This window comes from Pogonomyrmex barbatus, unplaced genomic scaffold (genome assembly GCF_055798465.1).
Source record: "Pogonomyrmex barbatus isolate J1 unplaced genomic scaffold, ASM5579846v1 scaffold2, whole genome shotgun sequence".
Taxonomy (NCBI): Eukaryota; Metazoa; Arthropoda; class Insecta; order Hymenoptera; family Formicidae; genus Pogonomyrmex; species Pogonomyrmex barbatus.
The window spans coordinates 13,926,667-13,951,480 of record NW_028297116.1 but is presented as its reverse complement, the minus strand read 5'-3'; the positions used below and the strand labels follow the sequence as shown (position 1 = coordinate 13,951,480).

The following is a 24,814-nucleotide window of genomic DNA, read 5'->3' as shown; positions in this document are numbered from 1 at the left end:
ACAGACGAGTCGTGGGATTCGGAGATAAAATAAAATCTGATGGGTTTTCTTTCTAGAGAAATAAAATTGATTGTCGTATTGTAAAATCACGGTGAACTTGTTCGAGATATAGAAATTTTCCACGCTATACGGTGTTATTTTATAAAAATCTTGAACTTCGATGAGTTTGTAAGTGAAAAAGATGTGCACTTAATAAATTTTATTTTTTCTTTTTTTTTTAAATAACTACCTGTCGACCTCGCAGAGAGCACAGCCACCATCCCTCTAGACCAGCAGTGTTTTGCTCCAGTACGGTGAGGACGTCGCCTTTTCGAAAAGCTAACTCGTCCGGCGCCTCGGCGATATTGTCATACAGAGCTCGTGCTTTCACGCATTTCTGCTGCAACACAAAAAAGAAAGAAAAATAGTGAGCGCAATATATTTACAAAAAAAAAGAAATAGATAAAAAATCGCAACAAAGTTATTAATAGAAAGACGAGCTAAGTGAAACAAAATTGAAAAGTTTATAATGACTACAATATTAATTTCTTATCTGCGATTGTCAAAAAATCGAGATTCCTAATGTCATCGTTAATAATAAAGTGTAAAATAGCACGTGACAAATGTTCCCGAAAGATCGATTCCCGCAAGTCAGGATTCACGGTAACAAATTTCGCTCGTGAACACCCTGTGTGTATGTGTGTGTGTGTGTGTGTGTGTGTGTGTGTGTGTGTGTGTGTGTGTGTGTGTGTGTGTGTCTCTGACTCGACACTTTTCGCGACGGATGTGCGACATCGTGCTGCGGACAGATGGCACGTCGTCGTATCGGTGACGTAGAAGCAATTGGTTTCATTCAAAAAGTCAACGAGCCGGTGGTTTCTCCGCGAGCGCGCCAATTGGGCACGCAGCGGCCGCAGCCCGCGCGCGACTCGCCCTTTGGCCAATTTAAATCCATAAAATCCTAGCACCATCCCCTACCCCTCGGCTCTCGCGTCCATCTGTCGTGTCTATTTCGAGAGACGGCGGCGCTCCTCTGTCCCGTTGTACCGCCGCCGCCGAGAAGAGACCTAACGATCACTTAAACGGCGATCCCGTCACCAAAGTACAGTGCGCGATAGATGCGTTTTACGAGGAAGCTGCGGCGAGATCTGTTCGCTGTCTGTCCTTCCTCTCAAGCGAGCTCAATTGAAGCGCTTCGAACGATGTCGCCGATCATCTCTCTCTCTCTCTCTCTCTCTCTCTCTCTCTCTCTCGCATCTCTTTAAGCTTTTTTCTCGTATATTCGCCCCAGCGTCCCATCGCCCTCATCGTTGGCAACGGTGATGTCATACACGATCTTCGGCGAAGTTCCGGCACGACCGACGTCGCCGTGACGGAGCGCGGAATTAATGCGTCGCTACGATCATTAGTGCAGGCGCTTCCATTAAATGTAATTGCCTGCATTTCCATGAAGACCGCGTGGAAAATCGAGTCTTTACGGAGATGATAGTTTGTTCTAACGCGCTACATTTAAGCGAAAGAGAGGTATATTCATGTTTTGGAGGAAAGGAATTCTATGAGAAAGGAAGTTATTTATTGAAAAGCACAGTGTCTTTAGTCAGATTACGTTATGCGTAAAGCAAACAAGATAAGTCGAAAGTTAGAGATCAGAGATTATGGGATCTCAGATATAGCTGCACCAGTTCTTACTACTAGTTACAATCGATAATTCGGATTTAAATTTTATAAAAAAGTATCTTTATTTTTTTTCTCTAAGAATAAAAGTATTACAATGCAAAATCCCAATATTGAAATATTTCAGAATGTTGTTGTATCATTGTTGTGTCATCACATTATCGTTCCTTTTCCATAGTTTTTTATTAAGTGTGTTTTTTTTATATATTTGTTCTTTTCTGATATATGAAAAATATAGTTACAATTTTTGACAAGCGCAACGTTTGTAATAAAGCTATTAGCACTTTACTGTGAAATTTTTTAATAGATCCAGTTTCAACAAGTTATGACAAGTGTTTTTTGCTACTACTAAAAAGACCAATATTGAAAAAAAATGCTAAATAAAATGTTATATGATACGTTATATGATACGATATAATTATTAATATTGTCTCTACTAAAAGTAAAGTAAACAATGTGTATTATTTATTATTATTATATTATCAGTGCGATCAGTATCTATCAAAAATTCTTGCTACTTGAAAAAAATAATCTATTATGCATTTGTCAAATAAAATTGTAAAAAATAATGTAACAAAAATATTATTATTATATTAATTTGCATAATAGATTCTGATTTCTGACATAAATATACAATTTTTGAAAATAATTGTATTAATTTTTCTTCGTAATTGATGCAATCTTTAATATAAATACTTATATATAAATTAAAATAACAGCAGTTTCATAAAACAATTTCTGCAATATAATTAACTGACTATAGCAAATAAAAAAAGAATTTTAAAATAATATAAAAAGATATTAAAAAATGTTTGTGTAACATACAATAATTATTATGAATACACAAAAAGACAGAATTTCACTTTTACGAATGAGATCACTAAAACAGAGTTTCGTTTGCTACTAATAAATCGATAATAAAATTCATTCATAATAAATTCATTCATAAATTCATTCTTATTCCATTTCCATTAATGGTTTTGTGCCTTTTATAATTGACTTATATCTGAAAAAGATTATAATAATTAATCACAAATTAACGAGACACATGAACACGATGTGGTACTTGCGCGCGAGTGTGAATACTTCAAATAATGTAAATGTTAATGAGGTCGAATTATTATTGTTTTTTCAAACAAGTGGGAAAGTAACTTTTTTACCGTGGCTCGTTACAGCTCCAGACTAGTAATACTTCAATTTTATTACGAAATTCTAGTTAACTAGTTCGTACATGATTCACATACATAATATATATTTAATTTTGTTCTTTCTTTGTCTTTTATCACTATTTAATATGAAATTACTATTGCTTTAACACACATGACGATAAATGTTTACTTTTACATTATCGCAATAAATAATATCTCATTGCAAAATGTAACATTACATATCATAATTTGCGTAACTGTACATATAACATATTTATAATATACGTACAATTTAGTGAATATATAAAATATATCAGTAAATAATTGTATATAACTGTAATACAAAATATATGTAAATAACTATAAATAGAAACTTAATATTCTATGCAAAATACATTTTATACACACACACACACACACACACACACACACACACACGCGCGCGTATAAAATTGTAAATTAAACAACATCTAATAATAATAAATAATCTTCTAATAATAATAAAAGTTATCATTGTTAAATATACATTTGCAGATGCATTTAAATAAATAAAATTTTAAACAAGAATTTATTAAAATTCTTATTAAAATAAATTTTTCTAAAGTTTGATTTTTTTCTCTATTTATAAGATTTTAAATGTTAATTTTTCTAACGATACTAATTTTTCTTTTAGTTTTCAAAAAGTAATGTTTAAAGTAACCTTTTAAAAGTAATTTTTTCTAGATGACGTTTATGTTATTTACAATCATATTTTCTGCTTCAATCGGGAATAGCATTATCTAAGGGAGCAAGCATTACCTATTTCTTGGTATATGTAAAATTTGTTCCTATCTCTCGTTTATTTCTCCAATTTATATTGACACTTCAAGTTCATAGTATGTGCTGAACTGAATACCTATATATCGGTTCTATTTTTGGAACCATCAAGCTGCATACTGTGAACGCGATGGAAAGCCCGTCAAGAATGCAGTTCGTGAAAGGACACCATAAAAGGACGCTCGTCTGCTCCGAACATTAAGCCAGACGCGCAGGTACATGCACTTACGACCTTTGCACTGACAAGTTTCTCCAGACACAGTTACGCCGAAGTGTTCAAAGATTGAGTCGCTTTATATATAATTTTATGGAGCAAGGAGGTTTTTTTATAAATAATTGAGAAGCGTTCACTTTATGTCAAATTGCAAATAAACTAGATAGATGTATAAATATAGATGTATAAATATTTCCTCTCATTGAAAAGTAAATATAAAATATTAACAGAAGAAAATACTAGTATATACAAATTTATATACATAGGTATTTTATATATATATATATATATATATATATATATAAAGAATTTTTTATTTTATGAAAGAAGAATTTTCGATTTTATGGAATTTATTAATTTCCAGATTTTTATAAAATTATAAAATTTGAAACTAGAATTTTCAAAAAAATTAATGCAAGAGAGTTTAATTTTGATTTTAATTATATAATAATTTCTTCAGTTCCTTTATATCAATATCAAATTTGAAACATGTAATTTTAATAAAATTTTAAATTCGCTGACACTGCACATTTATAATTTGATTTTAACAGTGCAGATTGACATTAAAAGCGATGGGCGTTATGGACAAAATGTGGCTCGAAAAGGGTGGTTCCTGCTACCAGAGGCTGATATTTACGCAGCCCTCTCATTGTTCGGGGTAAAAAAGAGCATCCCCAGACAGTTGCGTTTGTTATTCTTAAATCAAGAGAAAAAAATATTCGAAAGGCGAAATCAAATAGTCATGTTTATACATAACACGAAATATAAATATGAAGTGCGTGGAAAATGCAATTAATTGTTTTCATTATGCATTCTTCCCTCGGATCTTTTGGCTAATTGGTTAAAACCCGAGGCTTAAAAGTGATCGTTCAATGATTCACGCACGACTAACTCGATTCATCAAGCCGTTTTATCGAGGGAAAGGCACACTTCATCGTTCTCGCGTTAGCTCCTTTGCATAAACCCATCGATAAGAATAATCACATCTATTCGACTGGAAGAAACCGGCCTGACAGGATCGAAATTGGATCGAGTTACGATCGCTACTACAATCGCAAATGCTCATTTATTGCTGAAAAAGCTTTAAATTTACTATTTAAGGGCACGAAATTACACGTGTATACATTTAACTTAAATTCTACACGCGCGCATACTAAATAAAAATAAATTATTAAAAAAAAAAATTATTAAAAAAAAACAGAAAATTCACAAATTTAAAAATTTACAGATTCAAGCAATATTATATTCTTCCACTCTTTAACTTGACTCGTTTATTATTCCATTTGAAGGAAATAATTATACGAGAAGCGTAAAAAATATCAAGAAGGGAAAACGGACACTAATCAGACGGAATTCTTCGATACAGTCCTTAATGATACGATCCATTTTGTAATTTAAATTACAAAAAAGGTATTTATCGGACCCTATTCCCTTGCACATGTACGCGATCCTAGCATGTGCGTCATAGGTAAGTAGCCCTATACAAATATCGCGTCCAACGGAGCATGTTTTGCGGAGGGTTAAAACCGCTTTGTAGACACGTGCCCTTTTCAGGAGGAGATGCAGTGTCGTTACGGTTACGTGACTTCAGTTTTTTTTATTGCCGACATTACTGTTCGTATGTTCGCCGACAATGGGTTAATGTGTTTCCTGACTGCACAAAAATGCTTCCAACATCATTACGATATAATAATATTTTATTGCAGTCTTGTAAACATCCATAATAAAATATTAAACGTCACTCTAATAAGAAATACGAATAATATATTTTTAAAATTAATCTCAAAATAACATATCGAAATCATTCGTGATACATATCACTTCTAAAAAAAAATTAATCCTCCTAAATGTTTAATTTGATAAGTAATTATTCCAATTATTCCAAAATCTTTTATGTAAACTAATAATACGTGCCATTTAAGTTAAAATTGTTAAGCATTAGCATATCTTATCTAATCTAATCTTATTTCTAATTTTTTTTATTACTTATAGAATAATAATATTATACAAGAATTAAAGAATTGTTACAATTCACAATGCTTTGCGTAAAATTTGGAAGAAAAAAAAATTTATATATAATTAAAACATTATAAAACCGTACAAATATCATGTAAAACTTGAAATAATATTTTTGTATCGGAGTGTACGAGTGTGCTGTAAGTCTGTAATCCAATTACAAGTAGCTTATAAGCAGTGGCACGTTCTACGAAGGGTCTATAAGTGTTACTCGCGTGTAATATCGGGGTTAACGTTTCGTCGAAGTGTGCGTAGCGCGAATAATACGATTTAGTTAATCACGTGTAAATGAAACACGGGGAAGCACGCCTGTGTCAACTCCGATTTTTTGAGCTCGACTGATATTTGCACGAACACCGATGTCTTCCGCTTTATCAAGATTCGAGACTAGACTAAACGAGATAATCAGTTTCGAAAACATTTTTTTGATTGACCATCTTAATACAAGTCAAGATAGTCGAAAATACGAGTCCAAATAATCATGTGTTTCTAAAACAGATTCTTTTTCAAAATTATACTTAATGCTAATCAAATTAAAAAAAGTTATGGAACATTTTTTTCTCGGGTTGATTAAAAAAATAACACATAACAAAACTCCAATGGCAAATTTCTTAGAGATCACAATCAAAGTGGAGATAATTAAAAAAAAAAAAAAAAAAAAAAAAACAGACGTCCAACAAATCTAAGACGATATCAAATCTTATCTGGCGTCGCATGTAAATGCGGAACAGATCTATTTTCGTCCGGCTCACAACAAAGGGTGAAAATGCTCTACGGTTGAGGCATTATCACGAGTAATTACGAGGCAATCCACGCGTGGGTAAAGAACGAGCAGGTTTTCGGAACCTCCGGAAAATGAAAGGCTACACACGTGGGGCGGTTAATATTAAACCGACGGCGGGCGGTCTTTCTCTTAGGGTTCGCGCGCCGACGGAAACGATTGATTAATGAGGAACGTACGTGCGCCGTGTACGACGCGACAATTACGCCATGCTACCCGCCGCCCATGCACGCACGCACGCACGCACGCACGCACGCACGCACGCATGACCACGTCTCGATGTCAATGAATGTGCATGTGCATGTGCAAGCCGAAAGCGCCGCGCCGTATCACGCTGGTGCGAAAATAGCGGTGGCGATTTACACACGCAGCGAGGACATCGCCCCGCGCATGCATTTTGGATGTTTCAATACGATGTGACAATCGCGAAAAGCGAAGTCGCGCTAAAAAGCTTCTCGTAAATCCACCGATACCGATGTAAATCAATATAAGTTTCGGTTTAATTTCATTAAGAGTGCAATACAGTACCAAATAAATCGACAAAAAAATAAATAAATAAATAATTAAAATAAATATTATTTATTTATTTTCTTTTATTTTTTGATTTAAGGAAAATAAATAAACAGTATCTATTTATTCTCTATTTATCCTCTTTTATTCTCTTATATCTCGATAAAAAAATTATATATATATATATATATATATATATATATATCATATGCATTCTTTATCAAATAACTATTTTAATAAAAAATTAGAAAGATTTTAAAATTTATATTTCCGTTAAAGAAATATTATATATATATCAAGCTGATCCGATGGTTGGTAAACGAAAGGGATGTTGCTAATTCCTGATACATCCTGTTACGAGGACACGCGTAATACAGAGAATTAAGTCGCCTTGAATAGAGAAGGGCTGGCGAGCCTTTCAGGCGAGGTTTCGATACATAGCCTCGGATTAGCTTCGCATTGTGCCGGCCCGGTATCGCGATAACAAGGATCTTGGAATAATTCAAGCGGATGGAGAGGCGTCCTGTCACAACGCGGCACCTTCTGCTCGCGACAGGAGGTGCTCCCCATGATTACGCCGGTGGCGTGAAGGAGAGAAGACCGACGACGGCACACACGATGCCCGGAAATTTCGGCACGGGACTGGACGGAGGCTACGGGATGCATTTGCATAATTCAATTCCAGCCCGACGACGGGCGCGACGGAAGCTCGAATTGATCTTATCCTGCGCCGAGCCTAACCGAGCGAGTTTGTCGAAAGCACGCCTCTGTGCTTCCGCTTGTTACTTTCGTTTATCTAATGCTTATACAAAAATTGACGATAAAATCATCGATGAATTAAAAAATACTTTAAATAATATTTAATACTTATAATATTTATTTATAACACTCAACGATACTTTAAATGATATAGTATCGTAGGTATATTTTGTGTTTCATACGTTATTCATAAAATTAATGATAATAATAAAATAAGAGAAAAAAAGTGATTCCGCGAACAATGAGCGACATTTGTACTAAAGAAAGTTTTATCTGTATTTATAGCTTCTTATATAATAATTATAAATTTTAATATTTTAACTTAAATGGCATGTATTATTAGTTTACATAAGGTATAAAGATTTTGGAATAATCGTAATTGTTTTGTAAATAAATATTTATGTGTGTAGCTATTCCTATCACTCAAATTATGATAAATCGATGGATTATCGCAACTATGTTTAATAAACAACTTTAATAATCAAAATGGAACTGATAGATCACCTATCACGAGCTATATTTGATAGACAAACCGCTAATTATAAATAAATAGTAATCTGAACACATTTCGTTAATAATGTGAGATAATAATTATTACTGATAATAAAATTATGAACTGTACGTCTCTAATTCCATACCGTACATAACTATAGCTAAAAAAATAAGTCAATTGAATTATATAAACCTAATATACATATTTTATAATTACTTTAATTTAATCAAGATATCTAAACGATATCTAATAATGATAATAAAATGATTATAAAAAAATCTATCTTCTATATTTGCGATATCAAGATGTTTTTAGTATCACGTAAAAATTATTTAGACAGCTTTATTATATAAAATGTAACCTGAAATGAAATTTATTGCATCACGATAAGACATAGATGACATATACGATCTAATAATTCTGGAATAATCCTAGATAAAAAATATTGTAGATATAATAAAATGTTATTATAGAAATATACGTGTATTCCCTCATATACCGTAAAATAACGATAAATTTTTACGATTATCGTAAATATTTCGAATGTGTATGAGTGCGAACTAACGCGAAGATAGGCAAACGATCACGCGATGATCTGATGAAAGCAATAAAATCAAGCGAGCACAATGAGGCGAACAGATTGTTTGATTGGTGAACGAATCGCCAACGAATAATCTCGATAAATGACTCGTTGCTGGCTGTTCGTTCAACCGACGTTGCACAAAGATTACAAGTGCAAATACATCAAGAATCTAATGTGCTTTCTAAATCATAGTGCGTAAATAAATTACCGAAGTAATATTACTTGCAATATAGCTAAAGCCTTTCAACTTTCCACGGAACAATACTCTAATGGAAAAACAAATAGCTTCATACTATACATCATACATACTTCTCAGGAATAGAAAAAGAAAAAAAAGACCATAGATAGGAGAAACATAGGAAAGAAAAAGAAATTACACAGATTTACAACGCAGAAATGAAAATATTAACCCACTGAATGTAAAAACTAAATTAATAATATAAAATTAAATTATTATTAATTTTTGTGATTTAGCTTAGAAAGAAAAGCTATTACGACCAATGTCAATCTTCCTCGGATATTTTATTGATGTATATTGCAAACTTGATCAGTTGTTGCAAGAATTATGTTAAATATTCAGAAAGAAGAAAGAAATAGTACTTTGCGTACTCTATTAAGATCGATCTGTGCTTTTAGTGAGCTCCATTATTCCGTTCCGGTGGAGCGAGAGTGCACGTTGATTGCAAATAACTCGAGAACATATCGTGATTGTAAGAATATTGTAAGATATTAGAAAAGATAAACGATAATAATTCGCGTTTCTCCTCGTGCGTGGATTCATGAATTTAATTAAAATAGCAAAAAAATTAAAATAATAATTTAATTACAATTTTCATGGAATTTAATTCTTCAACATTGTTAAAGTCGTTAAATTCGTATTCAGAAACAGAATTTTTCGAACGAATTATCATGTTGAATTTGCACAAAATTATAATCTCTTAATAAATTAAAATTATAAATCTCGAAATACAGTTTCTCTATTTGACTGTCAGGAATAACTTGCGCATAAATTCAACAACAGTATATATCTTTCGCACGAAGTTAACAGAAGTGCTAATGTTTCGATTAAGAGAAGATTAAAATTTTCGGACTTAAGCAGTGAAGAAATAAGTAATAAAATTTCATTTTATTCTGAATTTTATATAATAGATTTGATTTTAATGAGATTTTAATGTAAGAATTAGTTACAAAGATATTTAAAGTGAAATATTTAATAAAGATTATTGGACAAAAGATTAAAATCCTCGTTAAGAGAAATTTAAAATTCTAATTTTCTCGAAAAAAATCTACAAATAATAGGATAACTGACGAGTTCGAAACACTGGCTTTTACATATTGGTTCCGGAATAATGAAGTAAGAGTTATCTCATGTGAGAGATGTGGGACCTGCAAGGTGCTAACAGGCACCGATATTTGATCTTCAGGCTATATTTATTTGGAGTATCTCGCGCGAGAGACAAAGTCTTCTTTGTGAGGGAAGTGAGTTGGAAAAATGACGGTCTTGTAGTCATTCTTCCGCGATGTCGTGCAAATAGATTCTTTGTTCCTACCCGGTGACAAAAACTACAAAAAGACGTAAAACTTTTGTGTTTAATGCGCTGTGAAAAAAAACTGTATCAACAAATTGGAGATTTTCTAGAAAATCTGATTTAGTTATAAAATTTCTATAAACAATCGACTGAAATCAATTTCCTAGACTAAAATTCTAAATATAACTGCCTTCGAAGTCACGAATGCTTTAATGTAAAAATAATTGTATCTATTTTTATTTAAAAAAAACATCAAACAGTAATTTATTTGAAATTAGAAGAGACGTGATTCATGAAATGTCTTTAATAGACTCGATCTGCAAAAAGCGGTGGAACGGAATATAGTCTTATTTAGAAGCTGCCGATTACGTAACAGAAGCACATGTTCTCAATTAACAATTCATTAACTATGACTAACACGTATTTTATAAGAGATCTAAGATTGGCGGAGTTGCACAAAATGACGAGCAACTACTACTCGTTATGACTGATGTTTTAAGCGGAAGTCTGGCGGCCGGAAGCGGTAATTTATTTCATCTCAAAGTTTCATCTTTTCCTTTTTCTCGCAACCCTGCTTCATTCTGCTCACGCATCCTTGACGTCTTCAATAACTCGCCTTCGATAACTTTATCAGCGTAATTTTAATGAAAATACGTGACCATGACCGTGATCTCATCATGACTCGTTACTTATAATGTTACACAGATCTAGTTATAGATTATATCATCAACGAACCGATAAAATCGCGCTGTTTACACCAGTCTTGTAACATTAATACATTACAAAGTAAATGTTATCGTCGTGTTACAATAATTACACTTGTAATTTTATGTAAATTGCATTGAATTTTTAATTGCAGATTTAATCTGTGAAACATTAGCGTCCGTATTTATCCGCTAAAAGCCATTATAAACGCTTCGGACTTTCAAGACAGATTCAAGACAGATTCGTTGGTGGAAATTCGCATCGGAGATGCGATTACCGGCTCGTGTAAAGTTTGGAGATGCAGTCGAGAGAGAGACCTCGGCGCCACTTTTCGTCGATAATGAAAGAGCGGGCCGTGCCCGCCAATAATTGCAGTTGCTGCGAGAGTGTTTAACGAGACTACTGCACCGTGATCGATACAGCTACGAACGGGAGGGGGAGGGGGGGGGGCGTCACGCATAAATCGTCGCGCAATCTAAATTTATGACGTGGACGAGCGGGGATCGTCGCGTTTTGCGGTCTTGAATAGCTCGTTGTGAAAAAGTCGCAAAGCCGAGTGTACAATCATCGAGATGACAAAGCACGAAGTTGATACTACCGTATGGCATTACTGCTGTGTTGTTCTAATTTTATTAACGACAGTTGGCTTATAATATTAAGGAATTTTAATTTGAATATTCCGTTTACTTTTTTCAAAATTTCTATTTCAGACACGCGATTCATTTGGGGAAAGCGTGCGTATCATAATTTTTTAAAACTATTTCGTATCCCCCCCCCCCCCTACATTCTTATAAAACAATGAGATTATCGTGCGCTTGAAATTTCATGCTAATTTTGATAAATTACAAAGTTAATGGAACGAATCTTTTTTTCTTCTCTCTCAGGAAAGTATGTAATTTTAAATAGATGATTATCACGGTTTTCTAAGGAAGGGAAATTTTTGCATAAAACAATTCTGTTAGCGATTTCCCATATCGTGGCACGCACAAGCGTTAAGAATCACGCTACGTATGCATTGAACGTGATTAGATGCCCTGGCTTCCAATTCGTTCGACGGCTACTGATACCTTATAAATATGCATAGATGTACCTCACACGTGCATCCCTGTAGGGCTGATAGAGGAGGCAGGTCGGGCGATACCAAAAATACGTGAAGGTTTTCAGGACGAATGGATAATCGGGAGCCCTTTCATTTTATCCGCGCTCGCTTGTTCTCCCCTACTCACGTGGTAATAAAAAAATCAAGATCCTTACCCCGAAGAGCCCACTTTCGTTTATGCCTACTTTTAAAACGAGGGTGTATACGGAACGTGAGAAAGAAACGAGCACTCGTTGCACTTGAGAGAATGAAATATTTAGCAGCGTCATCAATGCTCATTTCGTTTCACGTGAATTGCCATCTTGATTATTTGATTTGCATACGAAACGTTGTGGCGGTTCCAAGCAAATTATCCTCAACTCGTGATATTACTGTTTCCGTCGCATGCGCCTGTGTGTTTACTAATCTATCATAATCTGCATACAGAGAGAGACTAAAAATATTATCAAATTGTCAATAGTTACGATAGTTAATTTAAAATTGCGTTTATGTTCAATCATTATCAGAATTGAAAAAAATGATGTAATTTTATGAATTAACAAATTAATTAAAGTAGGTTTCAATTTAATGCACAACAAAATAAACAACAATTATTCAGATTTTTTTTTATTAAATAGTAAGAGTTTACTTTTAGTAATAACGTATTATGTGAGTAATGGAAATAAATATAATGCTTTTTCCTGAAATGCATCTTCCTGAAAGCTTCCTGTGCTTTCATCCAAGAGAATATTTTATCATATAATTGAATTACAAATCGCCGGGAATATTTCTCGGCGTGTAAATATTCATGCGCAGATAAGTCTCTCGAGAGGTGGTGTCTTGTGATGAGCGATGAAATTTCATTACGATCTATCGACATGTACATTAAAACAAACTTGATGCGGATATTCCAGACATGAACAACGAAAAAAAACAAAAAAAAAAAACTTTGGGCTCGTTTTCGCATGAAAAATATATCCTTACCAGTCTTAACTGTTCATAACTTTCTAAAAATAGTGAGCATAAACATTAAAAAATTATTGCACAAATATTTCTTGTATATATAAAATATAAGTTTTTTTTAATTAAATTAGTTTCAGTTATACTTGCGACATTTAAATGATATTATGAGAAATCAAGTTGCGCTTGGAACTAAATCTTGGTTTCTCACTTATGTAATTTCTCGTATAATTATTAATTTTTATCGACAAATCGAGATAGGAATATGTATAAGTCGCGAGCACATGCACGAGACCGATGAAATTCGCTTTCTCACGTAGAGCACGCTGAAATTGCCGATCATTAAGAACATCCGGTCTCTGAAACGCTCGGCTTGAGTTTACGAGACCAGTTTCTACACTCAAATCAATTTGCGAGGTCTGTGTGGAGTGTCGGTCCTTTTGCTCATTTCTATCGATTAAGAAGAGATGCATCTATAAGGGTGCACGCATACAACCATCGATTTGCACGTAAGCGACAATAATAGTGATTATAAATTTTTAAAAGTACTAATACTAGCAATGATACAATTATGCTTAATGCTTAAACCTGAGTGCATTTGCAGCAACATAATTTTTATTTTAAATAATTTGACGATACACTACGTAAGAAAGTAAATATAAAAAAAAAAAAAAAAAAAAAACTGAAATTCTAGTCTAGAAGTCATTCTAGAATAGAATTTAGATCTTAAAATATAACTTAAAATATAAAACGCATAATAATTACACATATATAAAAAGCATATAAATGCTGTAAATTACTTCGTCTCGTTTAAACGATTTTATATTGCAAAACTGGAAGTTAAACATTCATAAGTTTAACTCTTTGTTCATCTTATTTTAGTGAACACACGTAAATCTGTGTTCACTCGTTCAGCTCCGTAACATGTATCATGTACCAACGTTCCACCGTCACGTCCCTAACCATCAGATTTCTCGCAGTTAGGAGATATGAAACTATGAATGACAACTGGCCCTAGAGGCTAAAGGTTGAGCACCAGTGACTGGCAGAGCGTAACATTTGGTTCGCATGTGGTAAGAATAGGATAGTTTCAACCAATCACTCTCACTCGTGTGTATTGATTATTAAACGCATATCACATATCACTAATTTCCTCTGTTTTATTTTTCGTGTTACAGCGTTAATCTTCATACAGATCTTTTCACGCTTGTACATTAATTATAATCGCAATTTTACTTCGCTTATAGAATCAAAAGATCACAGCGAAAAATATCGATGAGAGATTAAAATTGTATGTTGCTATAAAAAAGAGTGCATTATGCATTATGACGTAATATGTTTATAAAATGTCACAAAGAAAGATTAGTCATTATTTCTCACGGGAAATCAAGATTGCAATAATATTGACAAAGACCATGATCAGTTTTAAGGATAAAAAAGATTTTTAAAAAGTGTCAAAACGTTATGATTAAAATAAGGTTAATATATTGAAAATATACATTTTATAAATAAGTAATTAGATATTTTTTTTATATATATATTTCAGTTTTTCTTGTAATTTTACTTTTCATTTTCTTTTTATTTTTCTAGTTTTAATTCTTTTATAATAAGTAGTTATAAAAGATCCCAAAAGTAGTATCTATCTTTTTAGAGCTTTGGAAAACATTGTCCTATAGAAGTAGTGTCCTGCAAACTGTTGTTTTAAAGAGCCTCTCAAGAGCCCTGACGACCACCCACGTGTGTTACCACGTTGTCGTCTCTTCGTCGCGGATTTTACACGGCTTGATTCGGACAGAAGAACAGGTAAAAAAAGCCTGAATCCTTGGAGATCAAGGATAATATGTTTCATAAGCACCTTTAAAGGCTTGGCTTGACTAAAATGGTGTTTAAATCCTCAGAAAAAAGGTCCCTTGCTTCGTCTGGAGTAAATGAGATGAAACAAATTATAATATATATTAAGAAATATATATTATGTAATTGAATCTCATATAGTAATTAATAAAATCTTAATCCTCAAATTATTCAAATTTTCAACATGATATATTACTCAATTCTTATTTAAAAATCTCCACTAAATTTATACATTTATATGTTTTACACACAATAAAAAATTCATATATTTTATTCAAGTATTGTCCATTAAAAGTTATATTGTAGTATCTTAATCCTATAAGATTGTAGATCAATATCTTTTTTATCTTTATAAATAAAAAAAACATGACCTTCTCTAAAAATTCCATAAAATTGTTTGTCCCTCCGCTTCTATACAAGTTCAGATTTCCCTATTGGTATCAATGCCCTATCACTTGTCCTATCAATGCCCTTTTAAAAATATCGTGATAAACAGTATCTGTTTTCTAAATGAACATGTAATCCAACCCGGGGGGAAAGGGAGGGGGGAGAGGCCGGAATGGATTTCCTCTTTTTTTTTGTATTTTTTTGATAGACGTGTACTCTACGCGACGCGACGGCGAATATTCGCGCTTTCCCGTGTCATTTTCATTCCGTTACATATATCAAGTACATCCCGTCGAACGATCGACGACATTCGCAAATAACCGAGTAGGAAATGAAAACCCCACGCGGATGCATACCTGCCGGATGCATATTCCACGTTACCTTTTGTTTGCGCGCGAATACCAGTCCACCCTCAAATTATCGATGGCGCCTGGTATTCATTCGCATAAAGATCGCGGGAGTTGTTAAAATGCATGGGAATCCCATACGAATGCGCCGGTATAATGCACAGGCACGACATATGCATGAGTATTATTTTAACCCTTCGCGTACTTCGTAAACGCTGAGTAAGCGTACGACTTGCGAGTTTTCGCATATGTACTTTTTTGTGATCGCATCCAAAGAGAGAGGGTACACAATTTTTCACTCAACAAATCATTTTTCATCTTCAGCTAAAAATACAAATAGATTATGTATAAAAATATAAAATTAATTAAAACATAAAATACAATATAATATAATATATTATAATATAGTATAATATAATATAATATGATATAGTATAATATAATACAATATAATTAATTAAAATATAAAATTACGTATTTATACAGAAAAGATGCTTTTGGGCTAAGGGCTTTTGTCAAAAAATTTCCAGATACAATCTAAAAATAATTTTGTTAAATCATCAAAATTATTATGCAGAGCATTTAACCATAATGATATCCCTGTAAAAATTTTCGATATTTCAGCAAGCAATTTAAACTTCCAACAAAATTATTTTCAGACTTGTATCTGATGTCAAATTTTCAGACAGTTCCGCAAAAGTATTCTTTCCGTATAGATATTTAATCAATATCTGATATAAACTATCGTTCATTTCTACATTAATAATTGATAAAGAAAATGGTCTTCGCAGTAGTGTGCATTTCAATCTCTGATTTTTTTTTTTTTCTACGATCGCACCGATTGCGTCGATCATTGTAAGGACACTTCATCGTCGTAATCTGGAAGTGCATCGAAAGAAGTGCACGGTACGGACGAGCGAGCGAAGAGGCCGGCGATATTTTGCAGAGATGCTCGAATGTCGCCGAAGCGTCGAACGAGAGACGTCGCGTGTAATATCAAGATAGATGTTCCATTAAAATCGCAGTGCCGCGGCGGACAGATCTGACATTGCCTGTCGGCTGTCACGTCCTCCGAAGGAGCATAGGGATTGCATTCATAAAAATCGTTTGCAACGATCTCGCCGTGGTCCTCATATGGCGATGACGCGCCATTGCCATATCGATTCCGTGACGTTTCCGTCGACTTTTTATCTTCTTTGCTCTTTCACTCCCTCTCCCTATTTCTCCCCCTCCCCCCCCCTCTCTCTTTCTCTCTCTTCTGTTCTCAGGGTGAATCGATTTTATTCTCTTTCTGCCCGCTCGCATTCCTTAAGGTAACTCAATACGGTGTTAAATGACTTGTATCGACTTTGTCTTATGGTCTTAATCTCTCCATATCGATACTGCATACGAATGCAGCGATAAATAATAATAGCAAAACCCAACGTACTTAAATATATCGGCATCGCTAAAAGTTTGTAACGGATAAATATTTAAAAATATCATAATCAATTATACTCGTAATTTTGTATATAGCTTTCGGTATTTTAAAAAGCCTCAAATTAAAATTGGAAAGATCCGATCATTAAATTAAAATTAAACGTACCAAAAAAAAGTGTAAAACCTGATTTTTTAATACGTCGAAAGTCTTTATACATATTTTTATTATTTTTTTCAATAAGAGTGTGTGAGAGAGAGAGAGAGAGAGAGAGAGAGAGAGAGAGAGAGAGAGAGAGAGAGAGAGGGAGGGGGACGCTCGTATATCAATGTAACATGCAGAACGTGTCCATTATTCTTGAAACATTAATATTTACGCAATGTCCACGAGAAAATTCCATTTAATTGCTTAGCGATAAGAGAAACCGGTACACGTATCTTTTTTACACGCATTTTGGAACGGGAACGCGGTGGAGAAGCGACGTTTCGAGAGCCTTCAAGTGACGCGTGTACCTTTTACGGGTAGTTTCCGTACGTGATTCGTTATTTCAAGATTGTGCGCATCTTACTCGTACGAAAAAGCTTCTTCTGGAGCTGGAGACAAACGAGTAGTCTGTTCAGAAGTTTTCCGGGCGTGGAGAGTCTCAGTCATCATCTTGAGGCCCTAAGAATCATTATGGATCCGTTGCTAATCGAGCTAATGTGCCACCATGCCTGGACATATCCAATTTCAAAAGTCGGCGCCTACTTCTGTTCCCGTCGCTTCTTTTAAGAATTATTTCTCCTCGAGAATTATCTTGTTTAGGTAACGAATGCGCTATGAAAACACAGTTGCTAATAACTTGAATGAGACTTTTTGCAGGAGAAACACCATCATTTCAAATACGTTCGCAGGCTCATTCACAACACTGTTTCGAGAACATTTTTTTCTACGTAACGTTTTTCTGTGAATAGTCATTTCCAATATATATTTTTACTTGTTAAACATGAATTTATTATCCAAATTTGATTATTACGTCACAATTTTTAGAAAAAATAGCCAAAATTAAAGAAGCAAAAAATAATGATTTTCATGACAGCACTGACAGCAAATTTTTTTTAATAATTTTATTAATGTCATGCGAAAGTAACAACTTTTAACTTTAAAACACATTTTGTTTTGGTGTAATTTTTCATTTTCGGGATACATGTAAAATCGTTATTTACATTATATTTCTATATTAATGTAAACAAAAATTCTTAAGGATTTATTTATTTATTTACAGTGTTGTAAAAATTTTTATGAATGTTAAATTGAAAATAAAAGCATGACATCAAAATATACTTTAATGTGTTAATTAAAAAAAAAAAAAGTGAGAAAGATTGGCATAGTGAAAGCTCTCAAGAGAACATCAAGTATAATCTCTCTCTAGAGAATCTTTCATGAAGTCGAATATAATTTACATAACGTGCATAAATAACTGAGCCCTTATTAAACGATTACGTCAAACCGCAAACTAACCAGAATTAAACAAACCGCAGGCATTCCCTAGATAATAAAGGACGGAAGGATATTCACTACACAATTTAGCTTCGATAGAATTTCCGGTTAATCGAACCCTCGCTCTTCTGCCGAGGAGATCGACGAATCGTGAAATCGAAAGGTATCGACAGATAATTCGATAACATTCCCTCGTAAGCGAGAATAACGAGAGCCCGGAATTCTTTCGCGAAAACATATTGCACGTCACGATTTTTTATTTGGCGATTTTCTTAGCGCGCCGAACGAATTGTTCGGAAGTCGTAAGAATGATACTTTGTAAAATTGAATTCTATTCCAAACGCAATTATGTACAATTTTTTTTTCTATTACTCACATTGATAATAAAATATAGAAAAAATAAATTCAAAAAATATGTAGTAAAAGAATTTTATATCATAATATATTATATTTGCACGCATTACTAAATTGCATACAATATGTAAAGAGGAGAAATTAAAAAAAAAATCGGATATATTTTATTATAAATTAATTAATTAAATAATTCTTTTTTAAGTAACAATTTTAAAACCTGCTAATAAATATATATACGTAGCAAAATATATAAATTCAGATATCCATATTATTCACAGCAACAATAAAATCATTACAAAACAAATATACTGATATCGTGCTCCAATTAATTTTAATTTAAACGCTATTGCCGTGCATAATAATAACTAAATACGTGAAAATTCACGAGGCAGAATGATGGCAACGGATCATTACATATTTATCGGTGCACCCGCAATGGATAAAATTTAATTAACCGAATCAATAAGCAATTTTGATGCAACATTCATCAACGTATTGCAAACGCGAAATCGAATGTCACGAAGAATTTTTTTTCTTCTCGCGTGAAGATCAATGTTCCAAAGAAGAATCTTCAGAGCGGAGCCAAAACACTGTCAATCATGTCTGCAAATTGGGGGGGGGGAGTGCTAATTTTATTTTTTTACAGAAAATGATATATTTTACGAATGAAAATATCTCGCGAAACACTGAAAGAGCGCCATCGTTCGTCGGAGCGTCGTCGTTCCGCGGAACGAATCGATCGAAAAATCGCCGCCGCGCCGGGGGAGATTAACGACGCCGCGTTTCGACCGTATATTTTTCGGGCGCGATATTCGCGAGTAGTAAATAACAGATCCAGAATCCAGGTTAGCGCTCGCGAAGCGGCGTACAGTACGTTGGTCATGCGCGCGGGGGCAATAAATACTTTCGAGACGGCGAGGAGAGAAAGAGATTGCAGCTGGTAAGCGTCCAACTGTTGAGCCGCACCGTATACATGTAAGTCGGCGAAAGACTTTTGAGATTTTACTGCCGGTACGGTAATATACATACGTATATGTTATACACGCTGCGGTAACTTGTTGGTAGGTCGACGGACTGCTACCGGCGAAGTCGTTTATTTCTCGTAGCGTATTAACTCGTGAAATTTCATTTTACAACGGCGAACTGTCATTTCTCGATTTGATTCACGATTCATCGACGGTGCGTGATGTGAGGAGTTATAAAATTATATCCAGTTAATTCTGCGGTAGAAGATTTATAGATACGACTACGTCTATAAATATACCCTATTATATTATCTTTCTGATGTTTAGATATTTAATAAGCGGAAAATATATTGTAAGTCCATACGATAAACAACAGAATGTATTATATAATAAAATCAATTGTATAATACAAAATAAGAGAGAGAGAGAGAGAGAGAGAGAGAGAGAGAGAGAGAGGGAAAAATTTACTTAGAATAAACCAATTTTATTATTTTCCGCAAATAGCAGAAAATCATTAAAAATGAAAAAAATATGGCAGATAGACTTCAATTTTAAAAATACAGAAACATAAAAATACAACTTGCGGAATTAATTCCGCATACTAATTTATTTTCATCTTGCAACATAGGAAATGTAACATATTTACAATGGTGAAAACCAGACGTGACAATCACGTTCAGCTACAATGCACGCAAAAGTTCATTGGAGTTTCACGCGGATAATCCTTATATTCTTTCTTTCGCGCATCCATTCCCCTCATTAATATTCCAATCAGTCGCGCGGACGCCGCATTCACGCTTGATATCGATCAGATTCTTTCCATGCGCCGACGACGCATCGTGGCCTCGAATATCAACGAAACGACGCAGCATCGATAACTCGGCGAGGGGAGCTCTAGGCGTCGGGAAACTTGCGCTGTCGCGACGAGAAGATATTAACCCGCGGCTATGGTTGTGGCTACTCGCTTCGATAAGATCAGTTTAATCGATAAAGCGAACGATTGAGGCGGCGCATAAATGCAAAAAAAAAAAATTTATTTTCTTTCCTCTTCTCGCGTGACCGAGAATTTCGCTCGCGTCAATCTCCAGGCGAGAGCCGATTTCTAACGTGGATTTCGAACATTGTTCATTTCGTTGTGTTATCTGTCAAATATTAAATATTTGCCATTTTTTTTTGTCGCTCCAACAATACGCTCAATAATGGTCAAGTTTAATTAAACGGTAAAGTACATTTAGATCTCTGAATTTGCGCAGATTTGCATAACAAGAAAAAAATTAATTACCCTTTTATTGTACGCTGAGAGTTTTTATTTCTCTTTTATTTCTTATTCATTTTTTTTTTTTTTTTTAATGACAGACGTATGTAACTGCGCTTTTATATCAACGACTTGCAAGTGCGTCGCGTGCATTATTCACGGCGAAAAGATATCTCGAATGATCCTACGCACCGCACCTCCACGTAGGGGCGTAAACACGTAATAATTCTTTAACGTCGGGACAGTAATTTATCGAGATAGCACCACGAAAGAAGAGAGAAAGAGAATCAGATGATAAAAGTGCCGGCAAACGCGTAGTCCCACGTCCTAAAATCGTTGTCGCACCGATACAGTCGACTATTCGAATTTGGCAGAATTGAAGCATACGACGATAAATCTCCACAAAATTAAAAACGCAATGTTTCAATTTCGTCGTTAGATGTTCATACGGTTAAATCGCAGTTAAATCGCAGTTACAAATCAGACGCGATAACAGATGACGTGATGACAGATTATTGGAGATAAATTAAAATTAAATCTAGAGATAGATAAATAAATGATCAATTTTGAGAATATGTACAAAAAAAAAAAAAACACCAAGACGAGTTTAAAGCCCCCGTTACGAAGCTCTTTTAAAGGGCCATTATTTACGTTTGATACTACTACGTGTGATAACTAAGCTACGAATTAAATTTGGAATTATATACCACGCGGTATCTTCGATGCTAAATCGTACTGTTATCGCGTTTCCAAATAATCAATATCCACCGCGGCTCATCCAGCGAATGTATTCCACATGCTAACTCTCCAAGCCAAGAAAGACATTAGAGAAAATATCCCATATCGAATATGGTCGACCGTATCCCGTTGCGTTGTATAATATGGATCGACCCCTGCGCAAGTTACGACCGACCATCCTGTTCAAGCGAACAGCCTGAGTCAACAGTAAGTGAGGGTGTGTACACGTAGTCCCGGGGGTTAATCTATCCTCCTTCCCCCGTCTGTTCCTCGTAGCTGATTTCCGCGAGAAATTATTCTCGCTCGTTTCGTCGCTTGCTTAAACAGGAAAGACCGATTGGTGAGAAAGTCAACAAATAAATACACTCATAGAGACTGTATTTCTCTTTATATAAAATTTAATAAAGATATAAAAGAATTTTAACAAGTTTGCTTTATAAAATATTAACTATATAGGTATTGTAAAAAAAAAAAAATTAATCAAGCTATTAATTAGGTATTGTAAAAAAAAAACAATTAATGAAGCTGTTCTTGAAAAGATGTTAGAAACATAAATCATAAAACAAAACAGAACTGGTGTATTGTGTGCGTTAATAAGAACGACAAATTACACTCGCATCGAGTTGAGATGTTTCTTTCACGTCACATCGTCTCACTACCGTGGAGGAAAAGAGACGGAGATTTCAATTTCTCATCCTTTTATGTTCGTCGGCCATTCGATACGCTATCCAAACGGGTCAGGCAACTGGCCAGAATGGCAACATTCGTTGCCTCTTTCCGAAGCAATCCGCAAAAGTACTCGGCCGAAATTACGTCCTGAAAAGCCTTCCCACGATTCTTACGCCGGGCGTTCTTAAGACTTAAAGAGGACTGCTGCTGATGCTTTTAAAGTTCTCCAATTTTTGTCGTTAAACGATTCTCGAAGAAAAACTCTTAGAGAATTTTCTCTTACGATTATCACATCCTATTGCTAAAAAAAAAGCCGAATTGAGAAAGAAAAATTCGAGAATTGCATTGATTTCAAAATTATAAATATTTAAGAAAGAAAAAGAAATTTAAATGTTTAGCTTATTTATTATATTTTACTTATAAATTTTTTGTAATGTAATTTTTACTGGAAGAAATTTTTCAAAATATAAAAATTTGTTTTTCTTCTCAGCTGATATTTAAAAAAACGTTATCTAATAAATAGACGTTTAATATCATGGTTTATAATATTTCTATATTAAAAATATGCTCAGTTTAAAGTCTCTTTCTCTTTTAGAATTGGCATATTATAAAACTCAGATTTTCAATTTATACATTTTGACTTTTTAAACATTATAAATTAAGTATCAAATAATGAAAATAAAATCGAAAAAAATCGAAAAATAAAACTAAGTAACAATTTCGTAAAAAATAAATAAAATATATTGAATATATCGGAAAATGATGGAGACGTAAATTCACTAAGTAATTTTATCAGTAATTTTATCTCTGTGATGCGATTGATCTTGCACACATACATTAATGATAAGATTAGATAATTTCAGAAGCGATATTTATCCAGACATGGATCGATATTGTAGATATCACAGTGGAATACGTAACATTTTATATTAAATGCATCAATCGATTTAAAATTTGATACATTTATCGCATTAAAAAGTGGATAAAATAATAAATAATTTTTTAAAATTCGGTATAGAATACAAATCAACATAGAGAAAATATTGAATATAATTAAAAAAATATAATAAATAATATATATATATATATATAATTAAATAATCATTTCCAATGCTGTAATTTTACAAATAATATAATAAACTTTTATGCAAGATCCGATTTAATTATCTGGTATTGTACGCATTATCGTGCGCAATATCATTTAGTTCCCTCCTTAAATTCGCAATTTTCTAATTTACGATCGAATTTTGATCGTGATAAAACTCTAAATTCATAAGAAAAAAATCCAATACAAAAACATGATACACGATTGCATTGAGGAGGACACGAGATCTCACAAATGTAATTCGTACGTAAAAATTGTCCTCCGGACGAGATACGCGACACGTGTGTGTAACAATAAACTGGTTTCCACGACAAATCTTCAGACGGCAACTTCAAAGTCTAACGAGAAGAATGAAATAGAAGCGCAGGAAGAAGAAAAGCGTTGATGAAAAAAGGAAGGAAGGAAGGAAGCAGCGGAGCGCGAACGTGTCTGGCACGAACATTCCGTTCGGAACGCGTTGTTGGAAATCCTACGTGCAGAGTACAATTGTAACAACGATGACTTAAAGTACCTCTGAGCAAGCATACAGACGAGGCGAGTGGATTAACTTGACCGCCGCGTGAAGAATGATGTAATAAAATTACCCGACGAGGGGAGCGGTGCTAACCCGCTAATAAAAAAAAAAAAGATCTGGAGATATTATACTCAGTTAAATATTCAAATTGAGTTAGACATTATTTCATCATCGCAATAGCAGGAACAAATTGTTATCAATATGACGTCTGTTATCATTATTAAATTATTTTAACAACGCGACCGTAATTTAACAATTATTTCAGATTGATGTATTAAATTATCGTATGCATATAAACACTATAGAAGACTAAAATGGCAAACGCGCAATTAATTGTCAAGATTTTCTTTTACTCGAATAAACAGTGAATTATCATTAAGCTATTTTTGCAGCTTGTCAGTTAAATGACTTCGACAAATGATATATTCGAGAGAGAGAAAGAAAGAGAGAGAGAGAGAGAGAGAGAGAGAGAGAGAGAGAGAGAGAGA

General features: G+C 33.8%; 1 protein-coding gene across 2 annotated transcripts in view; it reads right to left on the bottom strand.

Annotated features, from left to right (window-relative positions):
• p130CAS (Serine_rich_CAS and FAT-like_CAS_C domain-containing protein p130CAS) overlaps positions 1-24,814 on the bottom strand; it is a 63,733-nt gene that overhangs the window by 25,965 nt on the left and 12,954 nt on the right. Inside the window, exon 2 of one of the 2 annotated variants that reach the window (XM_011644145.2) lies at positions 230-379. In XM_011644145.2, the coding sequence (XP_011642447.2) occupies positions 230-379 (150 nt within the window). The remainder of the gene's footprint in view (positions 1-229; positions 380-24,814) is intronic. The other variant, XM_011644146.2, reaches the window with a different exon arrangement.